This window comes from Lissotriton helveticus, chromosome 5_1 (assembly GCF_964261635.1).
Source record: "Lissotriton helveticus chromosome 5_1, aLisHel1.1, whole genome shotgun sequence".
Lineage (NCBI taxonomy): Eukaryota > Metazoa > Chordata > Amphibia > Caudata > Salamandridae > Lissotriton > Lissotriton helveticus.
This window is the reverse complement of record NC_136065.1, coordinates 402,389,197-402,410,135: the sequence shown is the minus strand read 5'-3', so window position 1 is coordinate 402,410,135 and position 20,939 is coordinate 402,389,197. Positions and strand designations below refer to the sequence as shown.

Sequence of the window (20,939 nt, the reverse complement as noted above, 5' to 3'; positions counted from 1 at the left end):
AGCATAGATCACAATTCAATATGCATGTGAGAAATACCTTATAAAAAGTACTTACCAATACTGGAAAGCCCATTAGAAAGTCATAAAGAAACACAATCCCAGTTATAAGGTAAGTAATCTGAAGTGATGTTTTCAAAGGTTCGGATCCATCAATGGATGATCTTCTTTTGCCCTGGGCATCCTCTACCACAATGGTTGGCACGTTAAACTTGTTGTTATCAATGTGGTTCCCAGTTCGGATGGAAAATGTCTGGTACAAGGCAATCCCAATGCATATGACCCCCATGATGATGCTGCCACTGATCAAAAGAAGGAAGCAAACACCAAAGCCCAGGCCAATTTCAGTAACTATGAAGCGGCAGTCGCGAGCATAGAATCGTTCAGTGGTATCGTGCCAACCAACTGCCGGAAGCGTAGAGAGGATAAAAGATACCATCCATATTCCCATTACTGTGTGCACAGCTTGTTTCTTTGTATTGCTTAACCTAAGGAAAAACAAATGCAACCTTAATATGCAAATATAACATGGTGAGAACTTCTTAGTATCAGCTTTATTCAAATGTTTCAGCAGACTTTATCTCCACTAGCATGGCAAATCCATTTCCCGACCACACCAGAAATTCTGCCACATTTTGATGCCCCATTCTGAGCGGATGATATAATTCCAACCCCTGCGCAAATTCCTGTTTCCACAGGGATCAGAATTTTGAGATGTGCAGTCATTATCTTAACCCCCCTAGTTTTCCTAGGAGACTATGGGCCAGATGTAGGTCACGAAATACCGGTCAGTAACGGCCGAATTCGGCCGTTACCAACCGGTATTTGGTGATTGGGATGTAGGGGCCATTATTTTACAGAATCGGTAAATTTACCGAATCGGTAAATCCATATGTAGGTGACACTCCAAAGAGTGCCACAGGCCCTTAAGAGTCGGTATTTAACCACCCAATCCTTTTGGGTGGTAAAATACCGAATTCAGGTGGGCATGCACATCTGTGCATGCACACCTGTGCCATGTGACACACAGACATGTCCTTAGGGCATGTATGTGTGCCACATGTCACACAAGCCTGTACTTGGGGTGCTAGAGGGTGTCAAAGTGACACCCCCTGCACCCTTGCAGGATTCGGTATTTACCGATTCGGTAAATACCGAATCGGTATTTCCCCTTGATTCCTATGGGCCTACCGATTCGGTAAATCAAATAAAAAATTTACCTACATCTCCCACCTTCAAATTTACCGATTCATAAATACAGAATCAGTAAAATTCGGTATTTATGAGTCGGTAAATTGAAGTTACCTACATCTGGCCCATAGTAAGGTAAATATGATATATTAGAAATTTGGTGGGATATGCACTGAGTTTCATATGTTATGCCCCATTTTGTGAGTGACAACTTGAAATAGGAGTAAACACCTCACCGCACTGTGTTGGTATAAATAATATCGCCTCACCATCTGGCCTACTTAGAATCAGGGCAGTTGAGTTCTAGGGCATGACAGCATCTGTAAATTGGCTATCCCTTCCATCAGAGTAGCAAAATTGGTGGTTAACACCCAATCAGAAATCTACTAATGCAAAGTGGACTACATTGGAATTTCTTCCCTCAACTATTAGCACTTGGAACGTACCAGTAGTATATTTTCTGTACTGAAATATTTAGGCCCAGATTCCCGAAAGAATCATGGAATGCAGCACAGAAGCTAAAAATGCTGCGCTGCATTCATGACAGAGAGGGAGCAGGGGAGCACCATATCTACAAAGATATGGATCTCTCCTCCTCTCTCCCTAGCGCCAGCACAGATTTTAGCTGCCATCTGGCAGGCACACACCGTTTCACCATAGTGCTAGGGTGCGTGCTTGAGTCTACCATAGGTTTGGTACGGGAAGGGTACTGTACCAATACAAAATAATATGCTTAGACACACTTTAAAGATTTTCTTACTTTGTATGTCTGTTCCACCGAGCAGCACGCAGGCAAAGTCGGAAAAGAAAGTAGAAAAAAACATTTCCTCTTTTCATGCCTCCTTTCAAATGGCATCAACTTTTGGTGCCAAAACCTGTCTACTATTGTTTGCGAATAGAGTTTTTTGTCAAAAGGTATGGGTGGTTGCATTGGAATGCCCATGTACCACCCATGTAGCTCTCCTGTAGTGCTAAGTAATGCAAAGCAGTGTTTCAGGCTGTGTTACGTTACTTTTAGGATACTTTCCAGTGCAAAACAAGTTTTGGACTGTAAAGTGAATCTGGAAAAAATTAATTGTGCTGGTTAGCGTCGCTGACCCAGAACATAATGTTTGAGAATACACCCCTTAGTTTCCCAAACATATTGGTGGGTGTGATTCAGCATGTGAGGAACATTGCAGCTATGTTTTACTGAAAGCCTACTGTGCTTTCTGTGGTGGTCTTTCACAGAAATGGCAGAGACAACTCAAGCTAATTGGACCGCTTCTCCACCAGCATCGCTCCTCCTCTAAGGCAGAGGAGCATCGCCCCACTGAGTGTTCAAGAAAGAATAAAATGATAATAGCGCAATGTTAATAACATTATGTTATTATCATTTTATTTTTATCTATGGCACCTAAGCCTGGTTAGGGAAGGGCGGGGCTGGGCTATGTCACAGGGAAAGCGAGGAGAGTTGTATAATGTGCACTTAAGTGCGTATGATGGTTTGGGCTGGCCAAACCGTCATGTGCACTTAACATGTACTCCAAACAGCTGTATTGCGCAGCCTGGATGGAGAACATGCACAGACTCCCACTCCTTGTCTGAGCACCGAACTACGGCACTCATACTAATCACAACGCTGCTGTCATACTGGTGACAGCAGCGTCGTGATTGACTAGAGCAGTCTTGGAGCCTGTGTGCTTCCTGTTTCCAGCGTCGGACTGAGGAGAGGCGGCGGCCCTTCAGGTAAGTGATTTTTTTTTTCAAATCGAGCACCCTTCTCCCCCTGCCCTACCACTAATTTTCAAAAGCAGCTGCCACTGTTTTCCGCCAGCTTGAGTTTGCTGTGCGTTTCACTTCATTGCTTACCTTTACAGTTGAATACCCGTTAGCACTCATATTGTACATACAATTAACCTGCAAAACATATTTTTATGAAGCACATGCTACACTCATCATAAATAATGAAGGACAAACTATCAGAAAATATATTAATTTTTTTCCTATATTTGTCTTGAATCTTAGGTACGTGATCAGGACAATACACATGTGTACTTTCCTTTTCTTGTGAGTCTCGAACAATACACAAACATGTGAAAAGAGTGTGACCACATTAACGGAACCTTTGGAGGAAATTCTTCATTCCACAGTTACACATCCTGAGGTACTCCTGAATTGCAAGGCAGAGTTATGCATGTTTGAGAACATTATAGCGTCTCCAGTGAGTTCTAAAAGCTTTAAATGATCTGTTTCTCTTAATTTAACCCAAGTGATGACATTGTTGCTCTGGACGTTTGAAAGACAACCCTTTCTGGCCAATATGGTAAAAGCATTCATCATTTCAACTCAACCATTTATTTGTGCATGATACATTAATACACTAGTCATGAAAAGTCATTTGATTTGCTGATTTGTTACTATATGGGTCAGGTTGTCAATGTTTTAGAAAAAGATCAGATACCACTCAACTAACAGTCATAATTTATGGGTTTTCTCATGTTTCAGAAGACTAATTCCTTGCACAGTCACAACATATTAAAAAAGCATTGGCAATGGCAAAAAGTCTGGCTTATGAATTAAGTGAATTTATGTCATTATGCCACTGATGGGTTTATGCACTCAGTAATTCATCATATATGCACTTTGTCACTCATCTTTGTACTCATGCATCTATTCATCCATCCACTGCCTCGTTCTATCATTCATTCATTCTCTGAAACAACCACAATGAAAGACATTTGAACTCAACAATCTATGCAATCTCTTCACATGTACTTACTAAAAGAAAATACTACAACCAGGGCCCATGGAATTATAAGGCAGGGGAGCACCAAAGTATGCAGCACAGTTAATTAAATTATGCAGCAGGAAAAAGCTAAATATGCGACATAATGTGGCACCTCTTTTGATACTATTGCTTCATTTTTTTGACATTTTTGCACATGGAAATACTGTCTGGGCAAACACGTCCTCTCATTAGAACCAATTTAACAACTAAATACTAAAAAAAAGAATGAAAAGACAACTGGTTAGCTTTGCTAAGGGCCTTCCATTATGTGTGAATCCACATCTCTGCATTTTTAATAACTTTTGATCCATTTGAACTAGAAACAAAGTTTGCAGATTATGCAGCAGATGATGGATTATGTAGCGAGTGCAGAAAATACATAATTATGCAAAAAAAAGTGCAGCCATGGAATCGCATAATACCAGTGGCCCTGACTACTACTTCAAAAAGGGCTAACCTGCGGGAAAACAACAGCAATCACCAACCAGAAAAAAGACATAAAATGTAAGTAAGCATAAATAAAATATTATAAATAGAAACTCACCCAAAAGCGATTAAAAAAAACCTAACAACCTCAACTTCTACAAACTATCAACAAATAAACATTTTAAATGAAAAGGGCACACTTTTTGCTTCTAACAGAAAAGAAAGCACCCGATCCCCATTACAACACCCATAATGGAAAATCTGCAAAAAAGTGTGAAACATCTAAGAAGAATATATATGTAAGTATAAATAATAAAAGTAGTTGCATATGTTTATGTGCAAATAACAAACTGATAAACATTTACAAATTACAATTGTTTATGCCATTACACTACTTTCAGAGACAATGACAGTAAGAGCAAGATATATAACATCCCAGAAGGAAACCAAATATTAAGTTAAATGGTCTACACCTACAACCAATAAAGTAGCATTCTATTGCATGCTATGGCCTGGCAACTACAAAAGATGATTTTGTAATTAATGTAAGGAAAAACAACCACCTCCAATTGTGACAGAAATTGAAATAAGGGAGGTGTTGCAGGATATAAGAGAGGCAAACACTAGCTCCCAGGACCCTAATGCCAAAAGGCTAAAAGATATACTCCGTAAAGTCCCTGAACACATCACAGGCCAAATACCACATATACCGACTTTAAAACGTTTAATTGCACACATTAAAAAATCCACCAGAGGTACTCCTCCTTCTCCTAGAAGATACCAAGATATAGAAATACTCAAACACTTAAAAATTAAACATAATGAGGAGCCCCTCTTGTTCTATAACAACTTCAACAATGATAGACAAACCCTACTATTTACTACGGCATTTAACTTACTAAAGCTAAGCCGTTGTAAAACTTTGATGATGGCTGGAACCATCAAAATGTGTCCCAAACCATTCACTTGGATATGCAACATACATGGTAAATATCACAACTCAAATGCCCCTTTTATAGATGCCATACCATCAAATAAACAAAGTAGCACTTACCACAAACTCCTAAACCACATTAAACATAAAAGAAATAACTACTACTAACGAAAAATTATCATTGACTTTGAACAACCCATAAATGAAACTATTTTTAAAATGTACCCACACACAGCCACTCAAGGCTGTTATTACCATTTAAGTCAAAGCATATGGAGACACCTTCAACAATTAGCACTAAATATAGAATATGACACAAACGGTCAATTTGTCTTTGAAATAAAAAAATATGCTTTTTAAATAAAAATAACGATAGCACTAGCCTATGTCTCTGACACAGAGATAGCTAACCACTATAATTTAATATTAGAAAGCCCCTTCTACCACGCAAAATGAACACAAACTAAGGCACCTAATGGATTATTTTGAAGATATTTGCATTGGGAGACTTCATTGCTCCAGACACAGATGTGAATCCAAATTCCATATACCATGGTTGGAATGTCTGTGACAGCACATTGGCACAAGAAACCAAAACAAACAACACAATGCACAATGCCTTCTAATCCACACTAGGAATAACCCAACCTACACTCTATAAATTTATAGAATGATTACAAAAAGAGCAAAGCTACCAATAATAACGAATGAAGCAATATGTAGCCCAAATTGCACCTAAACTTAGCAAACACACCAAAAGAATGTACAACATGCTAGAATTTAAAGTCAAACTCTTCATAAACAACAAAGAAGTATTTTACTTAGCAATGATAGCCAAAAGCATATTATACAAAAAATACTACTAACCTACAAAACTGCCAACAAACAATAACATATTCTGAACCAAAATGACAAGTAATTTTTATATCAATAATAAGCATAATATTTTATTACATAAGTCAAAACATGATTTAAAACTCCAATCTTAAATAAGACTGATATAACACATACATTATTTATATTAAAAATATAAACCTCACCAACAAAAAGCTTAAAAACAAATTCAATCCATTACATAACTTAATTGCATTACATAAAGTATACATTTCCAAAAAACAATCTCAGAAGTTTCACATATAATAAAGTATAACACTTCCCACCCAAAACAAATACGTTGAGTATGACTTACTGTTCTGAAGCTGCAGAGTGTCCTCGGTATTAACATAGTCAAAAGGTATAATACATCAAAAATTGGAAAAATATTATCCAAAAAGCTCCCAAAAAAGCAAAAATAAAGCCAATCGAAAAGAGATCCCTTGAAGCAATTCAAAGTTTGTAGGAACCATGAAAGAGAACAATCAAAGTAAACAATATTGGTTTATTATAAAACAAAAGAAAGTTCCCTTAAAAAACAAAAGGTAAATCCCAATGCCCATAGGACACGTTGGTAGACAAAAAAACGGCACAGTCAAACAAAAAAGCTATTTGCAAAAAAAAAGGCATTTGCAAAGGTACATATACATTATATTTATTAATCATAAAGCAAGTGACATAACATGATATAGCATAACATATTGGTATATAACTAAAACAGTGGACACTAGTGAAAAACATTACAATGAATACAACAAAATCTACAAAAAACTCACAAACACACTATAACTGACCTCTAGATCTACCCCTGCATTCTCACTACCCTCACACCCCTAAAGAAAACCTTAAAAAAGGACTTACCTGTTCCAACAAACAGCAGCATCTCACCGTGATTTGAATAGTAAAAAATAGACTAAAAAAGACACACGAAGACGACTAAATAGAAGGCAGTGATACAAAAAATAGAAGCTAAATAAAGCTACAAACTTATACTACTAAATGGCAAAATAAGTAAAAAATGTTCATTAAATGTTTAAAAATGTAATACAATTATTAAACATGTAAAACATGTAATAAAAAGTTTCAAAAAATGTGAACAAATTGTAAAGTACAAATTAAATAATAGTATAAAATGTATAATTATTCCATATTGACTGAAAAAACTTATGTTAAAATAATGTTGAAACGATGTTTTACAAGGCATTTCGTCCAACCCACGCTTAACTACTATCACAGTTCCTAAGCAAGCAACAAACAACTCTCATTAAATATTTCTCCAGCCACTTCTTATACTTATCAAAATTAAGGGTACTTTATCGAGCAAACACTATTAAACACCACATCACTTAACACTAGGTATTAAATCACACGTTTTTACAAATTGGCAGGTGAAAATGTGAATGGTGACAACCTTTTGCAAATGATACCCCAGCTGGGCCTGAAACCTATATTCACAATACCCACTCACATATGTGAATACTGGATAATGAAGTGGAAGCACTAAAATCAAGCCTAGGGCTTTGTCAGGATGTCATCACAATAATAAAATTCTAAATAAGTTATTATGACTCAATGCAAGCAACTCCCGCAGGATAACATTCTTTTTGAATGTTCACTAATAAAAGCAAAGAATGTGTATATACATATATATATTTTTTAATCAGGTCCCCAATATATATATGTGTGTGTGTGTGTGTATATAAATATATCATGTGATCAACCCTTCTCGAAGGCGAAACGCGTCATGGCGGCAGCGCTGGCTTTATTGAATTAAACCACCCTTGCACCAGCACTTTTGGGTCGACTCTTTGTTGCTTTTTATCCGGCATTTCTGTCTTCTAAGTGACAAGCTTCGTCATATATATATATATATATATATATATATATATATATATATATATATATATATATATAATTTCACACCTACTGTCCCTACCTTACTGCAGCACAAACTATTGACCCTTTTATTATTGAATCTCTGTGTGTGATCCAATGATTACTGTTGTAGTTGATGCTAGCAGCAACCATTCCCTGAGGGCTGGTTTACACTCACCCCACACGCATCCAGCACAGACGTCACTGGGTATGTGACCCTGTTAATAAAAAGGAGTCGAGCGCACATGCCCGTACCAACTTCCACTATCTATCTGTGTCGGTGTGTTCATTATCTATGCATGATACTGCCCCTGGGCCGTATCACATTACATTGTGCTGTGGACAGAGTATGCAACCATGTTACCATTGGCAGTGGGGAAAACTTTAGTTATGTAACTTTTAGGTGCATGGCTATCACAGGTGGAAGGCTACTTTACAGACCATGAATATTGATGAAGATGATGGTTGCATGTTGTGTGTAGTGTAAGATATGTGTACATAGCGAAAGGTTTAAAAAAAGCTCTCTAAGCAGAAGAGGTGTGTCTCATCAAATGCTGTAGAGAGAAAGACTCAAATGGATGGCGTTCACCAACTGCTACAATGGGAAATGTTATGAACGAATCAAATGTTTTTTTTAAGGTCACTTAGCAATCGCGCACCCACCGCGCAAGGAGACCGCACCCGACGCGATTTTGAGAAAATATATTTACTATAATATACGTTTATTACAGTTAGAAATATTGAGATGTTTAAAATATTTTAGATTATCGCTTGCTCTCATATACACTTTAAAGTTATTTATATATAGTTTTGAGACATAAAGAAATAATGAGGGAATGGCGTACCCGGTGCGACACCATATGTCTATGACGTAACACAAGGCCTGGCAGCTTGCACTTGTCGCATACGCAACGCGCAGCGGCCGACCCCATACGTACATTACGTAACGCGCTGTTGCGAATTACCTCAGCGCGTCATACTAGTCTGGTACTACAGTGCATAGCGGAACCAATCCTGGCAACATTACAGAGAAACAGGAAGGAAATGGAACTACGACTCCCATGAGCCTCTGGGATTTGATGTAACGTGCTGATGAACGCCTAGAAAAGGAAGGCCGAACTATTTCACAGTGTCGAAAATTCCTTCGTTGTTTTCTCCGTTAAGGAAGAATGCCCAGAACCCTGCTCCGTGAGGCTCAACAATTATTCCGTCCTGCCTTGGTGCCTTTTCAATCCCCCCAAACTTTCGCCAAGGTCATACCTCTTGTTTTTGTGAATATGAAGTGTTTGCAGTCTCTGCCTGGTGAGTACTTTTTCTCCGCTCTGCTTCCCGCTCTCTTCAGCTGTTCTCTCTGCATTAGGAGAACAGAGATCAGGTGACGAATCTTTGCAGAGATTGTTGTTTACTGCTACAGGTTGGGACTTTAATGTTCTGTAGCTCTTGGATCACAGCGCCTTGCTTACAAGGCGGATATACATATAGATTACTGTGAATAAGAAACAGGGGCATGAATTGAATGTTCCTCACACTATATTCGTTATTGATGTTCCTGTCTACTGGGTGCCATTTGATTTATTGGTATGCTGTTTTTCTTTGACTCAAACAGGGGGGCACATGAGCGGTACGGACTACCCTCATCTCCCTGTGAAGCAGTTAGGAGTCTTAGAAGGGTATGTTGTGGCATGGTGTAGAAAGTGTTTTCATCAAGATGTTGGTGGTGCAATTAGTTCCTGCTGATGTACATTATTCAGATGGTTTCATGTATCTTGTTACAGCGCTCCTTCTTCTCTCAAGGAAACACTGTTGAATGTCATCAGTGATGTCATCAGTGATGTCACTGACTATGTCATGAGTGATGTAATATGTGACATCATCAGCAGTGCATTGCAGGCGCGCAAGTTATAGTTAGCTCAACTAACTATAACGGGTGAATTTCTCTGGTTTTATATGAGTCAAATGTCCAACTAACTATAACGTCCCTGAAACCTATTGTTTTTAGTGAATTTCAAAGATTTTTTAAATGCTAATTCCAAACTATAACTTCTGTAAAACCTATGTTTTTTTCAGTGAATATGTATATATATGAGTTATAAAAGAAATGTAAAGTTACAACCATCGAAATTCAGCAGTTGTAGTTAAAGTTATCTAAAATTTAACTTGTGCCATAAGATAACTATAAGGAGTCTTAGAAGGGTATGTTGTGGCATGGTGTAGAAAGTGTTTTCATCAAGATGTTGGTGGTGCAATTAGTTCCTGCTGATGTACATTATTCAGATGGTTTCATGTATCTTGTTACAGCGCTCCTTCTTCTCTCAAGGAAACACTGTTGAATGTCATCAGTGATGTCACTGACTATGTCATGAGTGATGTAATATGTGACATCATCAGCAGTGCATTGCAGGCGCGCAAGTTATAGTTAGCTCAACTAACTATAACGGGTGAATTTCTCTGGTTTTATATGAGTCAAATGTCCAACTAACTATAACGTCCCTGAAACCTATTGTTTTTAGTGAATTTCAAAGATTTTTTAAATGCTAATTCCTAACTATAACGTCTGTAAAACCTATGTTCTTTTCAGTGAATATGTATATATATGAGTTATAAAAGAAATGTAAAGTTACAACCATAGAAATTCAGCAGTTGTAGTTAAAGTTATCTAAAATTTAACTTGTGCCATAAGATAACTATAACTCGTACCCCCGCCATGCACAGTTTTCTCATCAATAATTTTACACCAAATGGTGCACTGATATTATTACTAATGTCATAGAAGATGCCATGAGTGATGTAATATGTGGGGTAATTAGCATTGGATGGCGAGGGTACAAGTTATAGTTACTTTAGGGAACGGGTTATAGTTAATTGAGAAAACTCTGGCTCTAGCGGCCGAATTTCTATTGTTGTGTGTGCATAAAATCTGAATCTAACTATAACGTCGCTGGACCTTTGTATATATATATATATATATATATATATATATATATATATATATATATACACACACACACAAACATTTTTTAAAATATGTAGGTAGTTATAGTTAAGACCAAGTTTTTTCAAATACCTTTGGTGCCACTTGAGGAATCTTCACAAAGTTTTCACAAAACTCCCCCTTTTTGGTTCAGCTGCTGTGTTGAAAGTTCCGGAGTGTTCCGTCAAGCGGGGGTCCATGAAAAAAGGGTGGTCCCAAAATGCATTTTCTCCATGTTATGTCTATGGGTTTTTATCATTTTTTTAACGTGAATACAGCCCGAACTGCTGAACGGAATTAAATTAAATTTTGAAAAAAGCTAGATGTTGGTCTAGAAAGTGTGCCTTTTGTGATCTGTCGTAAATCTGTTTACTAGTTTGGATATCTGGAAACCCAGTAGCCTACTGAAACCCTACTTAAATCTGATTCCTGCCAACACTTCAACCAGGAAGTGTTGGCAGCCATCTTGAGACTCAGTTGAACTGAGTCCCACAAACTTTTTTTTTTAAGTAAAGGAGGCAGGGTAGAACCACTCTGACCCCCTAGTCTGCAGGACCAAAAAAGTATTGATTTGTTTTATTTTTGGTGGGAGACGCAGATCCTATAACTCATGCCCCAGCAATGCACTGCTTATGACCTCACATATTACATCACTCATGGCATGGTCAGTGACATCACTGATGACATCTCAAATGACATCCCTGATGACACACTTTATGTATAGCTACGCGAGCCCCTGGTAGTTTGTGTGCCAGACCTGCACCCTACCACCCGCTGCACATGGCTTGTGCACAGCTAAGTGGTTGAGCATCATCGGAGGTTGGCTGGAGGTAGTGATCCGTGGCCAACTGCAAGCTGCATAATATCGAAGGCTGTGCATATATATATATATATAATTGTTTACATATATATATAAATAAATATGTGTGTGTGTGTGTGTGTGTGTGTGTGTGTGTATACATATAAACACACACACATAATGAAAAACATGTGACCTTATAGTTAGATGTTGAAACTGAGACAAGAACTTATGCTTAAAAACCTAAAAAACACCATCATACACCAGTTAGAGTACAGTGAAATAACTGTCATTTGCACCTCTATTATTCACTGCTGATGACCTGATGACATTTTAAAAACTAAAGGGCATATTTAAGAGCCCCTTTGGGTCACTCCTGCACCACACAGCGTGGTTTAAGAGACACAAATGTCAAATTTGATTTATGAAGCCTCAGCCCTCCACAGGGCTTGGTCGCCCCACTCACTGCTGCCGCTCCTGCCTGCCTTTGCCGCCTCCTGCCTGCAGATTCCTTCGCTCGCTGCCCGCTGCTCCCGGGAATTTCCTGCTGCTCCTGGGAATTTCCCGCTGCTCCTGGGACTTTCCCGCTGCCCGCTGCTTCTTGGAATTTCCCGCCGCTGCCACCCTGCGGCCCCGCCACCCTGTGATTCCATTCGCCGCCCCGCTCCTGCCACCCAGCTGCTCCTCCCTCCCAGCTCCTTACTTATGACGCCCCCAGAGCCACAGCGCAGCGGACGCGCGCAGCGGGACCACCGATTGAGCGCCGAAGGTGCGCCAAAGGTAAGCCCGTCTGCGCCCGTCTGCGCCTGGCCCACGCCCAGCGCCAGGACCGCTGGCCCTCCCCGCCGAGGCAAGATGACCCGACTGACCTACGACGCCGCCACTCTCAACGCACTCAATGCCGGCCGGACCCACGCCTGCTGCCGCGCCACCCCGAGACGCACCCACGGACCCTTCACCTGCTGCACCTGCAAGTTCACCTGCCTCCGAACCTGCCCCGCACCTGCCAAGACAAACACCAGCAGCAACCACCTCAAGTGCATCCTGATCAACACCCGCTCCGCCCACAGACACGCCGTGGAACTCTGGAACCTCCTCGACGCTACATCACCGGACGTCGCCTTCCTCACGGAAACCTGGATGAACGCCTCCTCTGCACCCGACATCGCCATCGCCATCCCGGACGGGTACAAGATCATCAGGAGGGACCGCATCAACCAGACCGGAGGTGGCATCGCCATCGTCCACAGGAACACCATCCGCATCACGACCGACGCCAACGACTCCTTCGCCGCAGCCGAACATCTCCACTTCCAGATTCACACCGACCCTAAGACGACCCTCAGAGGCACCCTCGTCTACAGACCCCCGGGACCACGCACACAATTCAGCGAAGACATCACAGACTTCATCAGCCCGCACGCCCTCCCCTCCACTGACTACATCCTCCTCGGGGACCTCAACTTCCACCTGGAGAACAACAAGGACCGCAACACCACCGCCCTGCTGGAAAACCTCGCCAACCTCGCACTCAAGCAACTGGTCAACACCCCCACCCACTACGCCGGCCACACGCTTGATCCCGTCTTCTCTTCCAGCAAGTACATCACCATCAGCCACGCCACCGGACTCCACTGGACCGACCACAGCTGCGTCCACTTCAGCTCCAAAAGATCCACGACCCACCACCTCCCGCAACAGGTACCTCACAGGAATTGGAGCAAGATCACCGCAGACCAGCTCACCACCTCCCTCAGCCAGAGCCCACCCGCCAACACAACGGACCCCAACGAAGCAGCGCGCAACTTCACACAGTGGCTGACCGCCTGCGCCGACGACCTCGCGCCACTAAAGAACCCTCCCAGCAGACCCAGAACCAAGAAGGCATCCTGGTTCACCGACGACCTCAAGGACTCCAAGAAGACCTGCCGCACCCTCGAGAAAGCCTGGCTCCTCGACCGGACCACCGACAACATGACCGCCCTCAAACATGCTACCCGCAAGCACCACCAGCTCATCCGCACCACCAAGAAGAAATCCCTGAAGGAACGACTGGACAACAACGCCCACGACAGCAAAGAGCTCTTCACTATCGTCAAGGAGTTCTCCAACCCCAGCACCGGCACCAACGATATCACTCCGTCACAAGACCTCTGCGACTCCCTCGCCTCTTTCTTCCACCGCAAGATCGCCGACATCCACAACAGCTTCGGCGCCCCACCCACGCACCCAACCGTCGAACCAACGCCCCCCACCACCACCCTCCGCACCTGGACCACGGTGACCACCAAAGACACAGCCCGCACGATGAACACCATCCACTACGGATCACCGACCGACCCCTGCCCACACCACGTCTTCAACAAGGCCGACTCCACCATCGCACCCCAACTCCGGAACATCATCAACGCCTCCTTCAACACCGCCACCTTCCCGGAGAGCTGGAAGCACGCCGAGATCAGCGCCCTCCTGAAGAAACCTACGGCGGACCCCACCGATCTCAAAAACTTCCGCCCCATCTCGCTCCTCCCTTTTCCTGCTAAAGTCATCGAGAAGATCGTCAACAGACAGCTGACCACCTTCCTCGAGACGAACGGATCCCTTGACCCCTCGCAGTCCGGCTTCAGAGCCAACCACAGCACCGAGACAGCCCTCATCGCAGCCACCGACGACATCCGGACCCTGCTCGACAAGGGGGAAACAGTGGCCCTCATCCTCCTGGACCTCTCCGCTGCGTTCGACACGGTCTGCCACCGCACCCTAGTCCAGCGCCTCAGCAACATCGGTATCCAAGAGAAGGCACTGGAGTGGATCATCTCGTTCCTCGCCGGAAGAACACAAAGAGTCCGCCTCCCCCCGTTTCGCTCCGAGGCCACCGAAGTCATCTGCGGCGTCCCGCAAGGATCTTCACTCAGCCCCACCCTCTTCAACATCTACATGAAACCTCTCGCAGCCATCGCACGCCAGCACAACCTCAACATCATCTCTTACGCCGACGACACCCAGCTGATCCTCTCCCTCACCAGAGACCCCGACACCGCCAGAACCTGCCTACACAAAGGGATGAAAGACGTCGCCGAGTGGATGAAGGACAGCCGCCTGAAACTGAACTCGGACAAAACGGAAGTCCTCATCGTGGGATCTTCGCCCTCCGCCTGGGACGACTCCTGGTGGCCCCCAGCCCTGGGCACCGCACCCAAGCCAACCGACCACGCACGCAACCTGGGCTTCATCCTGGACCCCTCCCTCTCGATGACCAGACAAGTCAACGCCGTCTCCTCCTCGTGCTTCAACACCCTGCGTATGCTTCGCAAGATCTTCCGCTGGATCCCGACCGAGACCAGGAAGACTGTCACCCAGGCACTCGTCACCAGCCGACTGGACTACGGAAACGCCCTCTACGCCGGAACCACAGCCAAGCTACAGAAAAGACTCCAGCGCATCCAGACCGCCTCCGCCCGACTCATCCTGGATGTCCCCCGACGCAGCCACATCTCCAGCCACCTGAGGAACCTGCACTGGCTCCCCATCGACAAGAGGATCACGTTCCGGCTCCTCACCCACGCACACAAGTCTCTCCACGACGTGGGCCCCAAGTACCTCAACGACCGCCTGACCTTCTACACGCCCACCCGCCAGCTACGGTCCACCAGCCTCGCCCTTGCAGCCGTACCACGCATCCGAAGAGCCACCGCCGGAGGAAGATCCTTCTCTTACCTGGCTGCCAAGACTTGGAACTCCCTCCCTATCCACCTTCGGCTGACCCAGGACCATCTCGCCTTCAAGAAACAACTCAAGACCTGGCTGTTCGAGCAGTAGCATACACCTCCCCCCAAGCGCCTTGAGACCCTCCCGGGTGAGTAGTGCGCTATACAAATGGCATGATTGATTGATTGATTGATTGATTGATTGAAGGCCACCATGCGTTGCCCTGCTTGGCTTTATACATTGTGTGTAATGTATTTGCTGCATTGCATTACTCTGCAACTGGGAGGCATTTCCATAGTTGTTGCGTGGTGTCTTCCCATGTAACATCCATGGATTTTGACACATTCTCAGATTTACAAGAACCGGTAATCCTGGGAATGCCCTAAAAAGTAACGCCTCCCCAGGAGAGGTGTAAAGAGGAGAAATATCATGTTCCCCTTGTTTCTTCCTCTTTCTATGTGAGCTGCAATCTGAAGCACACATAGACAGAGGAAAAAGCCTCCCCTTCCTGCACAAAACCAATCCTGCCTACAATACAGGCACCCTTGTACCATGGTGCAAGGGTGAATGCTTTGGTGCTAGGCTGCCACAATGACACTAGCACAAGGGAAAAGGACAAGAATGTGCTGTTTCCGATAAGTACAATGCATTCCTGCGCTTTCACTTTGATATAGGGCAGCGAAGCAAGGTAAACTTCTGTACTTCCCTGCACCATAAAAGTCCTAAATATGGCGCCACGTTTTTTTCATTGAATTCCTATGGTTTTTTTCTATCATATATTAACATCTAATTATTAGGCCTGGGCGGAGTTTGCAGAGTGTCCAAAAAGCTCTGGCAATATCAGCAGTGCAAGAGGGTGCTGCTTCTTTCTGCCGCTTGACATCTTCCTCACCACGAACAGGTTTGTCAACATGAGCAGTTGTGATCATCCGTGACCGTCCACGTTGAGCAATCTCGCTGGAAGGTAGTCTAACGTTGAATTTTCCTTGCTTGCGCTCGCCAACTTAACTTTGCAAGCACGAGTAAGGAAAATACTTGGAACTCCGCGTGCTCCACAGAGTGTGGAAAACTCTGCAAATCCCACGAACGGAATGGAGTTCACCGCACAGGCCTACTTATTACCTCACCTAATTATAACATCACCATAACCTTTGTTTTTTCAGTGAGTTTCTATAGCTTTTTCTAATGTATGCTAGGATTTTATTACCAAACCTAACTATAATAAAACTTGAACTTTTGTTTTTTCCAATACATTTGGTGGGTTTTGATCATATCCTTTTTTTGGATTTTAAATCTCTTTACACCTGTTATCTCAATCAGCTATATTCTCACTTGGCCGGGTGCTGCAAGTTTGGTCACAGAGCCTGTGAGTGTGTCATGGTGTCATTTTCATCTCCCAAAGAACACCATCTCCCTGGGGAGAAGAGCAAGCAAGCACTGCTGTGCTTTCTTTAGTTTAATCTCCCTGTCTCATGGGGGACCACCAGTGCCCCAGGGGGAAAAGTGAGAGATTAATAATTTATTAATTATTTTTAAGATATTTTTTAATCTGGTGTCCAGCCCCAATTTGGCCCTGAAGATTGTTCAAGAAGGGGACCTCAACGGAGCCCAGCAGCCAATTCGACACTAGCTAGCTGCTCCATTCACCTACCTGAAGCTAAAGTGGGTGGGAGTCATGTTTCTTCTACATCTTGCTCTCTCCAGACACAGAGAGTAGAAGCCAGCTGATTGTGCTCCTGGGGTACTGGCACTCCCCTGGAGCAATTTTATGAGAACAGTAGTGCCCACTCTTCTCCCCTAAGCGTTCAAACTCACAGGGAGATTAAAGTAAAAGAAGCTTGGCAGCACCCACTCTTGTCACCACGGAGGTGGCAGTTTCTAGGGAGATTAAAATATAGAAGCTCTTACTCACTCTTCTCCTGAGTTAGACATTAAAATAGTAGAAGGAGCTCCTCAGCTCACATGAGCCACTCCAGGACTCCGGGACATCCTGTAATGACTGCTACATTGTATTCTCCATGTTGTTGCCAGCCAATTAGGATTCACCAATCCACTTCAAATGGGCCAATCAGAACATATCTGCACACCAACTGTCTGCATATCTCTCGCTTTCTCTCAGGGTTAGTCCATTCATGCTCAACTGCGCCCCTTTTTAAATAATAATTTGTCTAAAACGGCTGAACAGATTTCTACCAAATCACAAAAATAGGCTTTCTGAGTAAAGTTCTTACTTTTTGACAAATTTGTTATAATTTTGTGCAGCCATTTTTTTCTATATTGGTACCACCTCTTATGCCCCTCCCCCACTTTACAGACCATGTCATGAGTGATGTAATATGTGACATCATCAGCAGTTCATTGCAGAGGCCAAAGTTACAGTTAACTATAACGGCTGGATTTGACAGGTTTTGTACAAGTGAAATGTCAGCCTAACTATAACGTTCCTTTAAACTGTGGTTTCTTTCAGTGAATTTCTCAGGTGTTTAAAATGCTAATTCCAAACTGAAACATCCCTGAAACCTTTGTTTTTTTCAGTGAATTTCTGCAGTTTTTAGCAATCCCACTGTGTGGGGCTTACTGGAGGTATCAGGTGGGCTAGTTGGCCCCTAAGGACCCTCAGCAGCGAAGGGAACTTCATCCCACAACCAAGAGTATGGCAGGAGGCACATTTTCCGAGTAGTGTAAAGAGGGGGCGGGGCCTCCGGTGAGTGGCCGGCGATGTTTTCTTTTTATTTTAGGAAGGAGGGCTGTGTGGCCTCCCTTCCCTTGATCATTTTTGACCCAGGCCCCAGCCTCTGGGGCTAGGCCTTTCCTTTTTTGATCCTTGACAAAAGGGGAGGAGTGCCATGTGGCCGCCTCCCCAGTCTGATTTCGGCAACGGGACCCCATCCCCCGGGGCATGGCCACTTTATGTATCATTTTCAAGGGGGGGTCTGAGTGGCCCACCTCCCGGGCCTTTTTCAGCCCCAGGGACCCCCATCCCCTGGGACCAGTTAATTTCATTTTTTTATTATTTAGAAAACAATTAATTAAACAGGGGGGTGCGCTTCCCCCTCGTGGGCCATTTTAGGCCCGGGGACCCCATCCCCCAGGGCATGGCCAGCATGGCCAGCTTGTTGGGGACCGCTGGGGGAGCATGAAGTCCCGCCCAGCTCCCACCTCCTGCAGGAGCCGGCATGGCTTTTTACCCCCAGGGAATTGCTGACGTGCAGCTCCCTGAAAGTAAAAAGCAAAGTGCTCTCGCTTGTTCGAAGCAAGCACACTGTTTGCTATGGAATGGCAGGAGCAGTGCTACGGCCATCCCATACCAAACTGCAATATCCCAGGGGAGGGCACCCCGGGACATTGCTGGAGCCTGGCCTGGGGGTGGTAGTCCCCAGGGCCAATTGTCATCCCTCCTGGAATCTTACCACCTTCTCCAGGAGCGGCAAGCTGGGTTTCGTGCCCACCTTAGCACGGAACTAGTAATGCTATCAGTACTGGATGAGCTCAGATGCATGGCTGACAGTAAAAAACCAAGCGCCCTGATATTATTAGACCTTTCAGCGGCGTTTGATACTGTCAGCCATGCACTGCTTCTGGACAGACTAGCCAGGTCCGGGATAAGAGAACTAGCTCTCCAATGGCTAACGGCCTTTCTATCAGGGAGGACGCAGAGGATCCAGCTAGCAGATCAGGTCTCCGACGTGGGAGCCTTAGTTTGTGGAGTCCCGCAGGGGTCCGCGCTTTCCCCACTCTTATTTAATCTGTACTTACAGCCATTGATAGAATCCTTGGCAAGCATGGGCTGTAAAGTTTTTAACTACGCCGATGATACTCAGCTGCTGCTGAGTATCGACAACACAACATCGGCTCAGTCCACAGCCCAAAATATACTACGGTTCACAGCAAACTGGATGTCATCCAACCTATTAAAATTCAATCCAGATAAAACGGAAGTTCTCGTAGTCTCAACATCTACTTCCCCCTGGAACGATCTGTTCTGGCCACAAGAACTTTGACCTACCCCAAAACCGTGCCCTAGTGTAAAGAGCCTCGGCATGAAAATCGATCAGGAACTTTCGATGACCAACCAAGTGTCCGCTGTGGTTGGCTCCTGTACCAACCTGATCAGGCAGCTACGTAAGCTCGTCCCACTTCTTTCAATGAATATGCTCCGAACTATTGTTTCTGCCACAATTGTGTCCAGAATCGACTATGGAAACGCGTTATACCTGGGTCTCCCAAATAATTCCATCAATCGTCTTCAAGTTATCCTGAATGACGCAGCCCGCCTAATATTCGGAGTTCCTAGGCGGACCCATGCCTCCCCTCTGCTTTATAGATTACATTGGCTCCCTATGAAGCAGAGAGTCGAATTTAAGAGCATGTGCATTTGTCACAAAGCAATTCATGGACAGGCCCCGGCCTACATAAAAGATAGGCTGGAAGTGTATGAACCTAGACGCGTCCTGCGATCCTCCAACTCTTTTCTGCTATCCTGCCCACGCTTTAAACTGGCAACTAAAGGTGGCAGATCCTTTTCAGTCCAAGCTCCCTCCATCTGGAACAAGTTGCCGGAGGTGCTTCGTAGAGAACCTAATCTTCTCCGTTTTAGGAAATCCCTGAAGACCTTACTCTTCAAGGACACGTTCACATCCCTGTAAGATTGACCGTTATTTTACATCCTTCCCTCTTGTTTCTTGTTGCTGTACTCGGTCAGAAGCGCTTTGAGACCTGTCGGTGAGTTGGCGCGATATAAAACCCAGATACAAATACAAATACAAATACAAATGCGGGGGGCTGCATGGCCCCCCTCCACTTTTGAAAGTAGCCCCGGAGAGTTGGTTGTCCCTGGGGCTGTGCAGGTGAGGCTTGAGTCCCCCCCCCACACATTATTTTGTACTTACACCTGGGGCGGTGGTGATTCCCAGGGCTGCACGGGGGTAGGAGCCCCCCACTCATTTATTTATCACTATAGAGGTGGCAGAACCTAGGGTTGCAGGAGGGCCGCATGCCCCCTGCATTTCCAAAAATTTGCCCCGGGGAGGTGGCAGTCCCAAGGGGTACCACATCATTATTTTTTATTGCTCCCGTGACCTAGCCCACCCGGGGGCTTTAAGAAAATGAAGCGCAGGAACCAGCACTTTGTTTTTTGGAACATTTTGATCCGGATTAGCGGCTCCAACGTGAATCCTGCTGAAAAGTTGTTTTTTTAAATGGGTTTTTTGGGATCTGGGGGCCCTGGGAGCAGGCTTAAAGGGCCGGGTTGTTTCTACCCTGTCCCATTTTCTTGTTGTTTAACAGTTTTTTTACCTTTTTTCTTGTGACCCAGTTCAACCAAGTCACAAGATGGCTTCCAACACTTTCTGGTTTGAAGTGTTGACAGCCAATCGGATTGCAGTCAGGAGATCGG

General features: G+C 44.2%; 1 protein-coding gene across 1 annotated transcript in view; it reads right to left on the bottom strand.

The window, feature by feature from the left end:
- The window catches only part of GPR153 (G protein-coupled receptor 153), a 478,673-nt gene that overhangs the window by 236,120 nt on the left and 221,614 nt on the right, over window positions 1-20,939 (bottom strand). Inside the window, exon 3 of the mRNA XM_078642619.1 lies at window positions 56-485. Within this exon, the coding sequence (XP_078498745.1) occupies window positions 56-485 (430 nt within the window). The remainder of the gene's footprint in view (window positions 1-55; window positions 486-20,939) is intronic.